At 42.8% G+C, this 18,033-nt stretch overlaps 1 protein-coding gene across 2 annotated transcripts in view; it reads left to right on the top strand.

Annotated features, from left to right (window-relative positions):
- Positions 1–11,981: 11,981 nt before the first annotated feature.
- Ubxn8 (UBX domain protein 8) overlaps positions 11,982–18,033 on the top strand; it is a 60,717-nt gene continuing 54,665 nt past the window's right edge. The window contains exon 1 of one of the 2 annotated variants that reach the window (XM_045158788.1): positions 11,982–12,284. In XM_045158788.1, coding sequence (XP_045014723.1) covers positions 12,197–12,284 — 88 coding nt within the window. In that variant the 5' untranslated portion in view covers positions 11,982–12,196. The remainder of the gene's footprint in view (positions 12,285–18,033) is intronic. The other variant, XM_045158787.1, reaches the window with a different exon arrangement.

Genomic DNA, 18,033 nt, shown 5'->3' with positions numbered 1-18,033 from the left:
GAGGACTATAATTGCAATGTTTCTCTCCTAGCTTGATATGGATTGTTTGAATATATCTATACCAATATTAAGATTATATCACTAGCTAACTATTGTTGAATTTATATTAGACCTATTATATTAGAGACTTAAGTATTCCTCAAGGAAACTTGCTTTGTGTTGGGGGGAAGATTTTGCATTTCTGGTTGTATGTGGGATAGGTATATCATGTTAGATGGAATTATGAGCTTGTTACTATTTTCATTTGGAAATTAAATATGATGTAAGGAGATATGGTTTGGTGTCAAGTTGAAAAGGGATGGACTTGTGATGATTAAGGTGTTGTCAACTTGATCTGTTTAGTAATCCACAGAAGTCCCTTTTGGGTGGGTCTATGAGGTTGCTTCAGGGAAGGATTAACTGAAGGAAGAAGTCTTTCCCCCAGAGGGAGCCCTTCCCCAGAGCAGGTGACCCCTCTCAGAGGGGGACTTTATATAACGAAACTCTGGGTGAAAAGAGCTCCTTCCTTCCACATGGCTGCTGGAGCTGCATGCTGCCTTCCAGCATGGATTGAAGACCAGCAACTGAAGACACATGTGGATCAAAACCCAGCAGCATCTCAGGAAGCCTCCAGGCCTTCAGTACCAGATTGGGACTGCTGAGGCATCTGGCCATATGGACTGAACAGCTACCGGGTTCCTTGATTCTTGGGCCTGCAACTGCTATTGAATTACCATAAGATAATCCAATAAATTCCCTTTTTAATATAATTCATTCTAGCAGTTCTGTTCCTGACAAATACAGATGGAGAGTAGAGTTTCAAAGGGGAAAGTGGAGGGAGGGAGGGAATTACCATGGGTTATTGTCTACAGTTATGGAAGTTGTCAATAAAAAATTAATCAATTGCCGGGTGTGGTGGTGCATGCCTTTAATCCCAGCACTTGGGAAGCAGATGTAGGAGGATCACAGGGAGTTTGAGGCCACCCTGAGACTACATAGAGAATTCCAGGTCATCCTGAGCTAAAGTGAGACCATACCTCAAAAAACAAACAAACAAACAAAAAATTAATTAATTAATTAAAAATAAAGTTGGGGCCGGGCGTGGTGGCGCACACCTTTAATCCCAGCACTTGGGAGGCAGCGGTAAGGAGGATCGCCGTGAGTTCGAGGCCACCCTGAGACTCCATAGTGAATTACAGGTCAGCCTGGGCTAGAGCGAGACCCTACCTCAAAAAAATTCAAAAAATCAAAAAAAAAAACCCCCCCCCCAAAAATTGGGGGAGGTATTACCAGGGGATTTTTTATAATTATGGAAAATGTTAATAAAAATTGTGAAAATAAAAAATAATAAAGTTGGGCTGGAGAGATGGCTTAGCGGTTAAACACTTGCCTGTGCAGCCTAAGGACCCCAGTTCGAGGCTCGGTTCCCCAGGTCCCACGTTAGCCAGATGCACAAGGGGGCACATGCATCTGGAGTTCGTTTGCAGAGGCTGGAAGCCCTGGCGCGCCCATTCTCTCTCTCTCCCTCTATCTGTCTTTCTCTCTGTCTGTCGCTCTCCAATAAAATATATATTTAAAAAAAAGCCAACTAATAGTAGTAATTTTCTACCATATATATATTTTTTTGGGGGGTGTTCGAGCCCCCAAAATGCCAACTAATAGTAGCAATTTTCTACCATACATATATTTTTTTTGGGGGGTGGGTGTTCGAGGTAGGGTCTCACTCTAGCTCAAGCTGACCTGGAATTAACTCTCTAGATTCATGGCCATCCTCCTACCTCTTCCTCCTGAGTGCTGGGATTAAAGGCATGTGCCACCATGCCTGGCATTCCTAGTATATTTTATATGCATGGAAAGACTGCTATAATTGTATCGTTAAATCCCTGTGTATGTTTTCTAATCCTAAATTAAAGTTCCAATACAAATTCAGAAAATAAAAAATAAAAGATAGAAGAAGGGCTGGAGAGATGGCTTAGTCACTAAGGCACTTGCCTGCAAAGCCAAAGGACTCAGGTTTGATTCCCCAGGACAGACCCATGTAAGCCAGATGCATAAAGTGGCACATGTGCCTGGAGTTCATTTGCAGCAGCTGGAGACCCTGGTGTGCCTATTCATTGGTTCTCTCTCTCTCAAACAAATAGAAAAGAAAATAGTGTCACAAAGGATAAAGAATAATGGACTAATACAATGAACTTCCAAAGTCCTCTTCAGAAATGAAGGAGTGCCACACTGGTGGATTTCAGCCTTCCAGTTGTATTTTCCTTTCTCTTCAGTAGTGTATTTGGTATTCATTTCCTTTTTTTTTTTTTTTTTTTTTTGAGGCAGAATCTCACTCTAGTCCAGGCTGACCTGAAAGTCATTATGTAATCTCCTACCTGTCTTCTGAATGCTGTTTTATTTTATTTTATTTTATTTTATTTATTTATTTGAGTGAGAGAAAGAAGCAGATATGTAGAGATAATGTGTGTGCTGGGCCTCTAGCCACTGCAAACAAACTCCAGACACATGTGCCACCTAGTGCATCTAGCTTATGTGGGTACTGGGGAATTGAACCTGGATCCTTAGGCTTTGCAGGCAAGTGCCTTAATGGCTAAGTCATCTCCTCAGCCTGAGTGCTGTGTTTAAAGGTGTGCACCACAATGCCTGCCTATTTTGGTCTTTTGAAACAGGGTCTCACTCTAGCCCAGGATGACCTGGAATTCACTATGTAGTCTCAGGGTGGCCTCGAACTCAGAGCAATCCTCCTACCTCTGCCTCCCACGGGCTGAGATTAAAGGCATGCACCACCACACCCGGCTTGTTATTAATTTTTTGACTTTTTTAATTTAAAAGGTTGAACACATAGATTCCCTCTTCCTTGCCCCAATTCTGCTGAGAATCTTGTATGATGGGGTTATTGGTATTCACTGTGGGAACCAAGAAGCCTCAGTCAGTCTCTGAAGGGAATCATGGTGTCTTAGGCTATCCCCATATGCCCGGAGGCTCTTATAATCTTTTCTCCCTCTCTTCTGCATTGCTCCCTGATCCTTGGCAGGCAAGATAGAGATCTGATTTAGCTTTGCTTTCTCTGTAGACTCTAGATCTGTTTTTATGAGGTTTGAGTGACCACAGTGTCTGTTACCATTTCCCTGGAACTGGTTTTCTTGCCAGCTGTGAGAGCAGTAGTTGTGTCACTGCTTCCCCTGAAATGGCCAGGGTAGATGAGGTGACCCATCTCCTGGTAGACAGTTGGCTCACTCTCTCTTTTATTTTTTTATTTGTCTTACAGACAGAGAAAAAGGAGGAGGAGAGAGAAAACGGGTGTGCCAGGGCCTCCAGCCACTGCAAGTGAACTCCAAATGCATGTGTCACCTTTTGCATCTGACTTATGTGGGTTTTGGGGAACCAAATCTGTGTCCTATGGCTTTGTAGGCAAATGCCTTAACTGCTAAGCCATCTCTCCAGCCGTGTGTGTGTGTGTGTGTGTGTGTGTGTGTGTGTGTGTGTTTAAAATTACTAGTTTAAGACAGAGAAAGAAAAAGAGAGAGGCAAGGAGGGAGAGAATGGACATGCCAGGGCCTCTAGCCACTGCAAACGAATTCTAGATGCACGTGCCACCATGTGCACTGGCTTACATGGGTCCTGGGAAATAGAACCTAGGTACTTTGGCTTTGCAGACAAGTGCCTAAACTGCTAAGCCATCTCTCTTCTTGATATATTGATAAATCCTTGTTCTCTCTTGTATTCTCATCCATGCTATACATGTGGCAGGATATCCGGTTGTCTCACATTAGCTGCCAGGGATCCAAGATGTGGGGAACTGGCAGCCCAGGCCTTCTCAAACCACATGTACATAGGGTCCCAGCCACCAGCCATAGGGGAAGCGGGAGCCCCAAATTAGAACCTTCTTTTTTTGTTGTTTTTTCGAGGTAGGGTTTCACTCCAGCTCAGGCTGACCTGGAATTCACTATGTATTCTCAGGGTGGTCTTGAACTCATGGCAATCCTACTACCTCTGCCTCCCAAGGGATTAAAGGCATGCACCACCACGCCCAGCTAAATTAGAACCTCTTTATCACCCACCATAAGTTTACTGTTTGTTCCAGGAAATTTTTGTCCACAAGAGGCGGAAATCAATAATCATTATTGTTAGCTTTATGCACTTCCTCATTTATCTAAACAGGTTGCTCATTTGTTTGTATAGCTTCCTTCTCTAGCAGTGAGAGACTGAATTGAGCACTCATTTAAGCAAATCCTCTTTCCTAGCCAAAAGGTACAGGTGCTAGGTGTGGTCATGCCCACTTTTAATCCCAGCACTTGGGAGGGAGAGGTAGGAGGATTGCTGAGAGTTCAAGGCCAACCTGGGACTACAGAGTGAGTGCCAGGTCATGCTGGCCTAGAGTGATTCCCTACCTTGAAACAAACAAACTGTTGTGCCAAGACCCCAACCAGGAGCCAAGACCCCCAGTCACCCACGAGTCACCCAGAGGACCGCCACAGAAGCTGAGATACTCAAATGTAAAAGCAACAGGTTTCTTTTAATGTCAAGCTTAAGTAGGGTCTCTATCCACACAGACCAATGCAGTGGGAGTGGGAGAGAGCCCCGACCTTCTAAAAGTAGGGGTTTATAAAGGAAAAAGAGCAGGAAGGGAGCAAAGGGGTTACATCACATCGCATCTTTTAAAATGATTGGTTCCAAGAAGGTGTGCGGGAACATTTCTACTAGTTGTTTATCTCTGGTCAGCAGACTGCTTGCAGAACCTATCTATTGCAAGAGGTCAGAGGCCCCCACAGTTAAGTATTCTGGAATGTCCTGTTGAGCAAGAGAGCATGAGTTACAGAAGTAAAGGTCAGTGCATTAGTCAGCTAGTTCCTTATCTGAGCCTAGCCTGGGCTCCTCTTTTTGTTCACAGTGATTTTTCAAACAATGGCAGTTATTTCTTTTGGGTCTCTCACAAACAAAATAAGAAACAACAAAAATTATAGGGATAGGAGTGGTAGCTCAGTGATAGACATGTACAAGACCTGGGTTCAATCTCCAGGACTATAAAAAAGGGGATAGGTGGGAAATATGAGTCCTTTTCCTAATTGGTCCCAAATTGTTATGCCACAAACTGTCCAATAAGAATGAGATTCCCTGGGCTGGAGAGATGGCTTAGCAGTTAAGCGCTTGCCTGTGAAGCCTAAGGACCCTGGTTAGAGGCTCAATTCCCCAGGACCCACGTTAGCCAGATGCACAAGGGGGCGCACGCATCTGGAGTTTGTTTGCAGTGGCTGGAAGCCCGGGCGTGCCCATTCTCTCTCTCTCTCTTTATATGTGCCTCTTTCTTTCTCTGTTGCTCTCAAATAAATAAATTATTAATAATAATAAAGATCAAAAACCTGTACCATTTTCTTTAAAAAAAAAAAAAAGAATGAGATTCCCATATCAAAAAGGTTACCTTAAACCATTCCACTCTATGCTACAGAATTCTCACCATCCTTTATAACTCTCCTCTGAGGCACTAGGAAGAGCCTGTCAAAGTACAATTCTACTTGAAAGCAGAAAAAACTTTGCTTTTCTTAACGAACAGGTTACTTTGGAGGTCTGTATGTGGTGGTGGTGGTGGTGGGGGACAGTTGTAGTGAATGGACTTCAGAGTCAACAAATATAGGAAGTGTTGGTTGTCTGTGTTGGAAAGTTCTACTTTATGGACCAGACTGATGTTCATTAGTGTCATCAATAGATTAAATTGGTAACAGAAAATCAAGAAGGAAAACAAACAAACAAAACAAAGATCATATGGAAATGAAGCTGGTAAGAGCTGTGGAACTTCCTTTCCTGTTCTCTTATATAAAGGATATTGGATAAAAACAACAATGGAAGTCTCTGAAAGCATCAGTAGATCTAGTTGATATAATTCAAATTACCTGACTGCTGTTGACTTGAGACTGTGCCCTTATAGTTTGTAACATAAAAAAAAAAAATTACTGGGCTGGAGAAGATGGCTTAGTGGTTAAGGTGCTTGCTTGCAAAGCCAAAGGACCCCGGTTCAATTCCCCAGGACCCAATAAGCCAGATGCACAAGGGGGCACATACATCTGGGGTTTGTTTGCAGTGGCTGGAGGCTCTGGTGCACCCATTCTCTCTCTCACTTTCTCTCTACTTCTCTCTCTCTCTCAAATAAATAAATAAAATATATTTTTGGAGGGAGGGTATTACCATGGGATTTTTTTTTTATAATCATGGACAATGTTAATAAAAATTAATATATATATATTTATTTATTTAAAAAACCAATAAAAACAAGAGAGCTTTAAAAAATATATTATTGGACTTCTGGTTAAGATGGCAGTTTAGGAACCATGTCAAAGCAGCCTAGGGGAGAAAAAGCCAAAATGAAAACAACCCAGCAATATACATCCTTCTACTAAAAAGTGAGGTTTATAAGAAATTATCAACTGCAGCAGAGAAGTAGGAGAGCTCCAGAGCATCTAGAGACCAAAGAAGCAGGCAGAAGTGGCTCCAGCAGTGGTAGCCAAAAGACTTGGCCTGAGTTGCAGAAAAAGCCAGGTGAGGGGATTCTCCACTCACTCCAGCATCTTTGCAAACTCAAGAAACATGAAGGGAGGATGGCAGGGACCAACGGAGCAACTCATTAGGAAGAAGGTCATGGGGACCAGTAGGAGAACGGCAGCCACCACCCACAGCCTCTCCTCCCCCACCACCAGCACAAGTGCCAGCAAGCACCAGAGACCTGGGGAAGGGAGATCACCTACACAGTACCTGGCACAGGTGATCAAAGCAGCGACTCACCAGCCCAGATAGCCTACGTGAGTTCACAGTGCAGCAAAGAGGGACGCAAGCAGGTGCGAAGCATAATTGAGTATAAAGCCATCCCAAAAGGTAACTGAGATTACATCAGGTCAGTACCTGCTAAATAAGCCTGATATATAGGCTTGAATTGGAAGTGCTAATTGCACCTTCCACGTCAGGGTAAATTTATGTTAAATCTAAGGGATGGTCGGATTTGCCATTCTTATGTAAGCTATATTTTGGGCTTGTCATTTGCTGCTTCCTGGTTTATAGTGCCTTTGTTTCCTCTTCTGTTGGGGAAGAGTCTCACTCAGTCACAGGCTGGATTGGAACCCTCTACAGACCAGAAATCCCAGCCTCCCAGTTGATAGGATTAAGGGTGTGGAGCAACACACATCCTAAGGGACTAAGACTTTGTTGGAGGATCTGTTTGTCATAATACCAATTCTTGCATAAATACTCTGTGCTGGTTTTTATTGAATGTGTACATTGTTTAGTTAAATTTTAGAATCTGCCTGTATTTTGTTCCAGTCAGCCTACTTGAATACTCTCATAGCTGGTGAACCCAATACCTAGGGTCACTTTTGTGGTTACTCTGAGATTCTTAAGGGCCACACCTAGCACCTTAAACTCCTACCCTGAAGATATATAACATCACATTGATAAATCCATCAAATAACACTGCAGATTATTAGAAAACCCAAACATTAAATTAATCCAAGACTCAAAAGTCTCTATAATACAAAAACGCAAAAAGTCAAGGCAATATAAATCCACCAAAAGTATTAAAGCATCAGAAATGACCTCCAATGAGACTAATTTAGAGGAAATGCCTGGGCTGGAGAGATGGTTTAGTGGTTAAGCGCTTGCCTGTGAAGCCTAAGGACCCTGTTTCTAGGCTTGATTCCCCAGGACCCATGTAAGCCAGATGCACAGGATGGCATATGCATCTGGAGTTAGTTTGCAGTGGTTGGAGGCTCTGGTGTGCCCATTCTCTCTTGGTCTCTCTCTCTCTCTGCCTCTTTCTCTCACTGTCTGTCATGGTTAAATAAATAAATAAAAATAAATTAAAAAAAATAATTGAGGAAATGCCTGAGATAGATTTGAAAAGAATGGGGCTGGAGAGATGGCTTAGTGGTTAAGCGCTTGCCTGTGAAGTCTACGGACCCCGGTTTGAGGCTCGGTTCCCCAGGTCCCACGTTAGCCAGATGCACAAGGGGGCGCACGCGTCTGGAGTTCGTTTGCAGAGGCTGGAAGCCCTGGCGCGCCCATTCTCTCTCTCTCCCCCTATCTGTCTTTCTCTCTGTGTCTGTCGCACTCAAATAAATAAATAAAAATTAAAAAAAAAAAGAAAAGAATGATTATAAATATGTTTGAGGAAATCAAAGGAATCAAAGAAGACACAGGAAAACAATCTAATGAAATAAGGAGGTCACTACAAGACATAAATAAGGAAATAGAAATAATAAAGACAAACCAGTCAGAAACACTAGCAATGAAGAACACAGTCAGTGAAAAAAAAAAAAAAAAAGCTATAGAAAATCTCACCAGTAGAATGGATGAAGGAGAGGACAGAATATCTAAACTAGAAGACCAAGTGGCAGATCTAATACAAAGAGAAAGACAAACTAATAGGAAAGTATGAATGGGAATTTCAAGCTTTTCGGAACACTATAAAAAGATCAAATATAAGAATTCAGGGTATAATAGAAGGAGAAGAATTTCACTCTGAAGGCATAGTAGGTGTTTTCAACAAAATCATAGAAGAAAACTTCCCCCAAATTGGGAAAAAGATGCCAATGCAGATACAAAAAGTCTTTAGAACACCAAACCAACAAAACCTGGAAAGAACCTTTCCTTGCCATATTATATAATTAAACTACCAAACATACAAACCAAATAAAATAATATTGAAAGCAGATAGAGAGAAAAATCAAGTTACATACAAAAGAAAGCCCATCAAGATTACAGCAGATTACTCAACACAAACTTTAAAAAAGCTAGAAATTCTGAAAGCCAAGTTCTAAAAGATAACAGCTGTCAACCAAGGTTACTTCATCCTGCAAAGCTATCCATCCAAATAGACAAAGAAATAAGGATATTCCACAACAAAAGATCTTTTTTAATTTTTTAAAGATAGAGTCTCTCTTTAGCTTAGGCTGACCTGGAACTATGTAGTCTCGGGGTGGCCTTGAACTCATGGTGATCCTTCTACCTCTGCATCCCAAGTGCTGGGATTAAAGGCGTGCACCACCACATTCAGCTCCCCTGTAACTTTTTCAAGAAAAAGAACATACTTTTATTTATTTGCAAGCAGAGAGACACAGAGAGAGAATGGGCACTCCAGCCTCTCTAGCCACTGCAAAGAACTACAGATGCATGTGCCCCTTTTGTTCATTTGGCTTATGTAGGTACTGGGGAATTGAGCCTTGGTTATTAGGCTTTGCAGGTAAGCGCCATAACTGCGGAGCCATCTCTTTAGCAGCCTCCTTTTTTTTTTTTTTTTTTGAGGTAGTGTCTTGCCCTAGGTCAGGCTGATCTGGAATTCACTATGTAGTCTGGTTCTGGCTTTAAACTCATAGTGATCCTCTTACCTCTGCCTCCTGAGTGCTGTGATTAAAGGCATGCACCACTATGCCTGGTTTGCAAGTTTTTGAGGATAAAATTTAAAAATTTTGTTAGGGCTTGAGAGATGGCTTAGTGGATAAGGTGCTTGCCTGCAAAGTCTAAGGACCCGTGTTCAGCTCTCCAGGTCCCATGTAAGCCAGACACCCATGGTGATGCAAGCATGCAAGGCTGTACATGTACACAAGGTGGTGCATGTATCTGGAGCTCAATTGCCGTGGCTGAAGGCTGAAGGCCCTGGTGCACTAATTCTCTCTCATAAATTAAAAAAATTATATATTTATTTGAGACAGAGAGAGACAAAGAAGCAGACAGAAGGAGAGTGATTATGGGTGCAAGAGGGCTCCTTGACACTGCAAACTCCAGAAACAAGCTGGGCGTGGCGGCACATACCTTTAATCCCAGCACTGGGGAAGCAGAGATTGGAAGATAGCCATGAGCTCAAGGCCACCCTGAGACTTTGTAGTGAATTCTAGGTCAGCGTGGGCTAGAGCAAGACCCTACCTCAAAACAACAAAACAAACAACAACAAAACCCCTCCAGAAACACATACCACCTTGTGTATATGGCTCAAACCCAGGCCATCAGATCAGGCTTTCAGGCTTTGTGAACAAGTGCCTTTAATTTCTGAGGCAGGTCTCCTAAAGCTTTTTTTTTTTTTTAAAGTAGAATCTTACTTATCTAAGCCCAGGCTGACCCTGAACTCACTCTGTATACCCAGGCTGGCCTGGGACAGCAATTCTCATACGCCTGCCTCCCAAATTCTGGGATTTAAGGTGTGTGCCACCATGCTTGGCTCAATTAAAAAAAAATTTTTTTTTGTTCATTTTTATTTATTTATTTGAGAGTGACACAGAGAGAAAAAGGCAGAGAGAGAAAGAGAGAGAGAGAGAATGGTTACGCCAGGGCTTCCAGCCATTGCAAACGAACTCCAGATGCCTGTGCCCCCTTGTGCATCTGGCTAACGTGGGTCCTGGGGAACCAAGCCTTGAACCGGGTTCCTTAGGCTTCACAGGCAAGCACTTAACCGCTAAGCCATCTCTCCAGACCAGTTTTTTTTTTTTAAAAGACAGTTTCACATTCTGTAGCCCAGTCTTGGAACTCATTAGACTGGACTGTAACAAGTGGCAATCCCCCTGCATCAGTCTCCTGAATGCTGGTATTTATATAGGCTTGAGGTCCTAGGTCTGGCAATAAATTTCATAGCCTATATAGCCTGTATACAGAGCAGGCTTCTGTCGCCCTAGGTCCAATTTACATTTACACAAGCTTTGTCATTCAAGCTTTAAGCTGTAGCAATATTTGAATTGCTGGATCTCTTTTGCTGTTTCCTAAACTTGAGGGCACACCTTTACTCTTAGATTCTGATGTCCAAATCCTAAGTTTACATGTTAGCCATGATCTTGAGAAATACTTCTGCCCTGTAGGATATAGTTCTGTAGCACCTGTGCATATACATTACTGCCACAGCACTGGGGCACTGGATTGTATGCCTTTATGGAGGCATCTATGCCACTGAGGGTTTTTTTTTTTTTTTTTTTTTTTGGTGGTGGTTGTTGTTGTTGAGATAGTCTCTTGCTCTAGCCAAGGCTGACCTGGAATTCACTATGGAGTCTCAGGGTGCCCTTGAACTCAGGGAGAGCCTCCTACCTCTGCCTCCCCAGGGCTGGGATTAAAGGTGTGTGCCACCATGTCCAGCGAGCTTTTTTTAATCTTTATTGTTATTTATGTATTTGTGAGAGAGGGAGAAAGAGGCAAATACAAAGAGTGAGTGGTGCACCAGGGCTTCCAGCCACTGCAAATGACCTCCAGACACACGCACCACCTTGTGCATCTTGCTTATGTGAGTCCTGGGGAATCGAACCTGAGTCCTTTGGCTTTACAGGCAAGCATGTTAACCACTAAGCTATCTCTCAGTCTGTCCTTTTTTTTTTTTTTAATTTTTTATTTATTTATTTGAGAGCGACAGACACAGAGAAAGACAGATAGAGGGAGAGAGAGAGAATGGGCGCGCCAGGGCTTCCAGCCTCTGCAAACGAACTCCAGACGCGTGCGCCCCCTTGTGAATCTGGCTAACGTGGGATCTGGGGAACCGAGCCTCGAACCGGGGTCCTTAGGCTTCACAGGTAAGCGCTTAACCGCTAAGCCATCTCTCCAGCCCTGTCTTTTTTTTTTTAATAATTAAATTTATTGACAACCTCCATACATATACACAATATACCCTCAATGACTTGCACATACTTGAATCTCCATAAGTTCGAAAGTACCAGTCAAGGTGTGGGACACAAATGTTAGTCCAACTAACTTGATGGGTGACTGATGAAAAGGACATTTGAAAGCACGAAGCCTTGAAGGCGGAGAAGACTTTAGACTTCAATAAGTTAACTGAGTGGCAGGTTGGGAGAGGTGCCATTTGTGAGTCATGGGATGGCAATGAGGTCACAGAACTGTACAACCAGCCAAGTCACAACAGTAACCCGCGTAAGCAAGACTGCAAAACAGAGAGAAATGGAGTGCCAGGTCCACAGCACGTGACACTGCCGGAGCAGGTGTCAGGAGCCAGCGGTCACTGCCATCCGCAGCCGTGGCTCCACACTACGAGCCGGCGCTTCCCTACATCACGTGACGCGAGAGGAACCTGCACCTTCTGAGCCAAGGACCATGAGTTCGAGGCCCCAGGGCTCTGTCTCATTCCGCCCGAGGACCCGGCCCTAACTGCTTCCTTAGATTGTTCTCCCCCGCAGGGCTCCGCTCCACCCTGTCCAGAAGGCGCGACCGGAAAGGGTGGGCTTCTCTGGGCCTTGGGATTTCCGCTGCCATGGCGTCTCGTGGGGTCGTTGTCGTTGTCTTGCTCTCTGCTCTTCCCCTATTGTGTCTCGAGCTCCGGCGTGGAGTTCCGAGTCTCGGTAAGTGTTGTTTTCTCTCCCTTGGCGATCACAGCTGGGAACATTTTGCGAGCGCCGTAGATAATCCCTTCCTCCCGGCCACTGCCCCCTCAGTGTGGTGTGGACTACAATTCCCAGACTGCATTGCGTCGACTCCCGCTTCCAGAGCCGCCTCCATCTTGCGGAAGTAGTAGTTCTGGTCCGGCCGTGTTTTGCACGGAAAGGGCCAGAGGTGTTCTGGGTGACAGAAGTAGTACTCTTTCCGAACATGCAGAGTGTTCAGCAGGAAATAAAGTGATAAGATGAAGCCTTTTGGGCATTTGAGACTGAATTATGTATTTATGTACTTATTTATTTAATAAGAGAGAAAAAGGCACATAGAATGGGTGCTCCAGGGCCTCCAACCGCTGTAAACAATTTGAGATGCATGCACCACCTAGTGCATCTGGCTTACGTAGGTACTAGGGAATCGAACCTGGGTCCTTAGGCTTTCCAGGCAAGCGCTTAACCTGCTGAGCTATCTCTCCAGCCCCGAAACTGAATTTTAAATAATAAAGTGCCATCGCCTTGGCATACCGGTGGTGGAGGAGGGGAACGTTTGAGGTGAAAAGATCGTGTCATGTTGGAGGACAAGCGTGAAGACCTTTGTGTCAGGGCTACTCTAGATAATATGTATTGAACCTGTATTGTAAGCCAGACATTAATATCTCAGTCTGCTTTACAGTCACGAGGAGTAAGTATGCTGTCGTCCTCATTCTGTTGAGGGTCCTGAGAATTTGGGGGATAAGTGACTTCCCACAGCTGCTTTTGCTGTATTTGCTTTTTCCTGTTCTTGCCTTAGCTCAGGCTGGCGTGTAACTCCTCACAAGTCTCGTGCCTCAGCCAGCGAGCTACCATGCCCCGCCTCTCCAGTGTGAGTGTGTGTAGGCGTGCAGGGCGATTTCTGCTGCAGCAAACGAACACCAAACATTTGCACCTGTGTCCAGCTTTGTGCGGTTGTGTGGGTAGCTTAGGGATGCTGGCAGGCTTTGCAGGCAAGTGCCTTTCATCACTCAGCCATTTTTTCCAGCCCCAGATACATTTTTAAAAAATTTTTTATTAGCCTTTTCCATGATTATAAAAAAATCCCATGTTAATTCCCTCCCTCCCCCCCACTTTCTCCTCCCAGATACATTTTTTTAAAAAAAAATTATTTATTTGAGAGAGAGATGAGAGAAGGGGGGACGGAGAGAATGGGAGCACCAAGACCTCCAGCCACTACAAATGAACTCCAGATGCATGCATCCTGTTGTGCATCTGGCTTACTTGGGTCCTGGAGAATCGAACTGGGATACTTTGGCTTTGCAGGCAAATGCCTTAACTGCTAAGCCATCTCTCCAGCCCCCAGATACATTTTTAAAAACTGTTTCATTAAACAAATTATATTATCATGGAGAGAGAGAGAGAATGAGAGAGAAGGAGAAGGGATATGCCAGGGCCACTTGCCACTGCAAACAAATTCCAGATGCCTGTGCCACATTGTGCATCTGGCTTTATTTAGGTACTGGGGAATGGAACAGCTAGTGCCTTTAACCACTGAGCCATTTCTACAGCTCCTGAATTGTTACTTCTAAAAAAGTTTTTTTTTTTTTTTTTTAAAAAAAAACCTTTTTAAAATTAAGAACATACTTTGGGGCTGGAGAGATGGTTTAATGGTAAGGTGCTTAACTGTGAAGCCTAGAGAACCAGGTTCAACTCCCCAGAACCCACTTAAATCAGATGCACAAGGTGACATATGCACACAGGTGGTGTATGTGCACAAGTTGGTGTATGCATGTGGAGTCCCTCTGCAGTGGCTAAGGCCCTGACACACAAATTCTCTCTATGTCTGATGAATAATAAATGAAATAAAAAAGAATATACTTTGTATGGATATATCATGTGTTGGTACCATCTTTTCCCTCTTCCCTTCCTCCATTCAACTGGGGGCCCTCCTTAGTGGGGTTGCTGGTATTCCCCATGGGGTTATGGGTTATGTGTTGTGGGAGCAGCAGTCAGTTATTGGGGGGAGGCAGTGCCTTTGGGTATGATGTTCCAACCTTGGCTCTTATTTCCTGCTGAACGCTCTGCATGTTCGGAAAGAGTACTACTTTCCACCTCCTATTCTGCAAAATTTCTTGAGTCATGGTGGGTGTGTTTTAAGTCTACTTCAATGATGAGCTCTTAGGAGCCTCTGGATCTCTGCTTTGGTAGGTGTTAAGTATCCTTAGGGTCTGTCTGCTATGCCCTGGGGCTGATTATCAGGCTTATTGTGGAAGCAGCACTCTTGCTCATCTCCCCACTTCCTCTGTGGTTTCAGCTGAGCATTTGTAGAAATGCAAAGGGTAGATTATCTCCTTGGGTCTTGCTACCTTCTGTAGAAGAAAAACAGATTCTCCAACAGAGAGTGAAGTCATCATGAATTGGGTAATTGTTATTAATTTAGGGAGATTTTGATGGATATAGCCCTACTTTTAGCCAAAGACTAGTGGAATCTAGACACTGGAAAGCATAATCTTTGTCTGCATAGGATTCAGGCCTGGTTCCCAGTTTCAGATATGGGTTCCTTTCTACTGAGCAGGTCTCTTAGCCGATCAGAAAGTCATTGGTTACCCACCAAGGCTTTATGCCACTATTGCACTGATGTGTAGTTGTCAGGCTGGTTGCTAATGAATAGCTTAGACTCTTGCTTGCTCACATGGTTGTTGGCCACTTACCCCCAGTAGCTCATATAGTGCTTTCCAGCACTAAATGGGCTAACTGCCGGGGGACTGACTCTGTTCCGGATTCCAGCACAGTCTCTCCATGTTCTGTGTTGGCAGCATATGGTGTCTTCAGCAATAGGGTCATTTTACCTTCTACATCAGATGAGTAATCAAGTAGTTACTGACAGAAGCCTGTCTTGTTTGGGGATCCAAATCAACAGCTCAATGTGGGTAGCACTGATTTCTTCTACTGGGAGTTACAGGTCAGAGTCAAAAACTTTTTTTTTTTTTTTTAATTTTTATTAACATTTTCCATGATTATAAAATATATCCCATGGTAATTCCCTCCCTCCCCACCCCCACACTTTCCCGTTTGAAATTCCATTCTCAATCATATTACCTCCCCATTACAATCATTGTAATTACATATATACAATATCAACCTATTAAGTATCCTCCTCCCTTCCTTTCTCCACCCTTTATGTCTCCTTTTCAACTTACTGGCCTCTGCTACTAAGTATTTTCATTCTCACACAGAAGCCCAGTCATCTGTAGCTAGGATCCCCATATGAGGGAGAACATGTGGCGCTTGGCTTTCTGGGCCTGGGTTACCTGACTTAGTATAATACTTTCCAGGTCCATCCATTTTTCTGCAAATTTCATAACTTCATTTTTCTTTACCGCTGAGTAGAACTCCATTGTATAAATGTACCACATCTTCATTATCCACTCATCTGTTGAGGGACATCTAGGCTGGTTCCATTTCCCAGCTATTATAAATTGAGCAGCAATAAACATGGTTGAGCATGTACTTCTAAGGAAATGAGATGAGTCCTTTGGATATATGCCTAGGAGTGCTATAGCTGGGTCATATGGTAGATCAATCTCTAGCTGCTTTAGGAACCTCCACACTGTTTTCCACAATGGCTGGACCAGATTGCATTCCCACCAGCAGTGCAGAAGGGTTCCTTTTTTTCCACATCCCCGCCAACATTTATGATCATTTGTTTTCATGATGGTGGCCAATCTGACAGGAGTGAGATGGAATCTCAATGTAGTTTTAATCTGCATTTCCCTGATGACTAGTGACGTAGAACATTTTTTTAGGTGCTTATATGCCATTCGAATTTCTTCCTTTGAGAACTCTCTATTTAGCTCCTTAGCCCATTTTTTGATTGGCCTGTTTGATTCCTTATTAGTTAACTTTTTGAGTTCTTTGTATATCCTAGATATTAATCCTTTATCAGATATATAGCTGGCGAAGATTTTTTCCCATTCTGTAGGTTGCCTCTTTGCTTTTTTCACAGTGTCCTTTGCGGTGCAAAATCTTTGTAATTTCATTAGGTCCCAGTGGTTAATCTGTGGTTTTATTGCCTGAGCAATTGGGGTTGTATTCAGAAAGTCTTTGCCAAGACCAATATGTTGAAGGGTTTCCCCTACTTTTTCCTCTAGCAGTTTCAAAGTTTCCGGTCTGATGTTAAGGTCTTTAATCCATTTGGACTTAATTCTTGTGCATGGCGAGAGAGAAGAATCTATTTTCATCCTTCTGCAGATATTTATCCAGTTTTCAAAACACCATTTGCTGAAGAGGCTGTCTCTTCTCCAATGAGTATTTTTGGCATTTTTATCGAATATCAGGTGGCTATAGCTACTTGGGCTTACATCTGGGTCCTCTATTCTGTTCCACTGATCTACATGTCTGTTTTTGTGCCAGTACCATGCTGTTTTTGTTACTATGGCTCTGTAGTATAGGTTAAAATCAGGTATGGTGATACCACCAGCCTCTTTTTTGTTGCTCAGTATTATTTTAGATATTCGAGGTTTTTTATGATTCCAAATGAATTTTTGGATTGTTTTTTCTATTTCCATGAAGAAAGCCTTTGGAATTTTGATAGGGATTGCATTAAATGTGTAGATTGCTTTAGGTAAGATTGCCATTTTCACGATATTGATTCTTCCAAGCCAGGAACAAGGGATGTTTCTCCACTTTCTAGTGTCTTCTGCAATTTCTCGCTTGAGTGTCTTAAAGTTCTCATTGTATAGATTCTTTACTTCCTTAGTTAGGTTTATTCCAAGGTATTTTATTTTTTTTGATGCAATTGTGAATGGGAGTGATTCTCTGATTTCATCCTCTGTGTGTTTGTTGTTAGCATATACGAAGGCTACTGATTTCTGTGTATTTATTTTGTATCCTGCTACAATGCTGTAGGTTTTGATCAGCTCTAACAGCTTGCTAGTAGAGTCTTTAGGGTCCTTTATGTATAGAATCATGTCATCTGCAAATAATGATAACTTGATTTCTTCCTTTCCAATTTGTATCCCTTTTATGTGTGTCTCTTGCCTTATTGCTATGGCTAAGACTTCCAAAACTATATTAAATAGAAGTGGAGACAGTGGACACCCTTGTCTTGTTCCTGATTTTAGTGGAAAAGCTTCCAGTTTTTCCCCATTTAGTAATATGTTGGCTGTAGGCTTGTCATAAATAGCCTTTATTATATTGAGATATGTTCCTTCTATTCCCAGTCTCTGTAGGACTTTTATCATGAAGGGATGTTGGATTTTGTCAAATGCTTTCTCTGCATCTAATGAGATGATCATGTGATTTTTGTCCTTCAACCCATTTATGTAATGTATTACATTTATAGATTTGCGTATGTTGAACCATCCCTGCATCTCTGGGATAAAGCCTACTTGGTCAGGGTGAATGATCTTTTTGATATACTCTTGTATTCTGTTTGCCAATATTTTGTTGAGAATTTTTGCATCTATGTTCATGAGGGAGATTGGTCTGTAATTTTCTTTTTTTGTTCTATCTTTGCCTGGTTTTGGTATCAGGGTGATGCTGGCCTCATAGAAGGAGTTTGGTAGGATTCCTTCTTTTTCTATTTCCTGGAAAAGCTTAAGAAGCAATGGTGTTAGCTCTTCCTTAAAAGTCTGGTAAAATTCAGCAGTGAATCCATCCGGGCCTGGGCTTTTTTTAGTTGGGAGATTATTGATAACTGCTCGGATCTCCATGTTTGTTATAGGTCTATTTAAGTGATTAATCT

The sequence above is a fragment of the Jaculus jaculus genome, chromosome 9, assembly GCF_020740685.1.
Source record: "Jaculus jaculus isolate mJacJac1 chromosome 9, mJacJac1.mat.Y.cur, whole genome shotgun sequence".
In the NCBI taxonomy this organism is placed as follows: domain Eukaryota; kingdom Metazoa; phylum Chordata; class Mammalia; order Rodentia; family Dipodidae; genus Jaculus; species Jaculus jaculus.
Note: the sequence above shows the minus strand (reverse complement) of the source record. Positions and strands in the feature narration are given on the sequence as shown.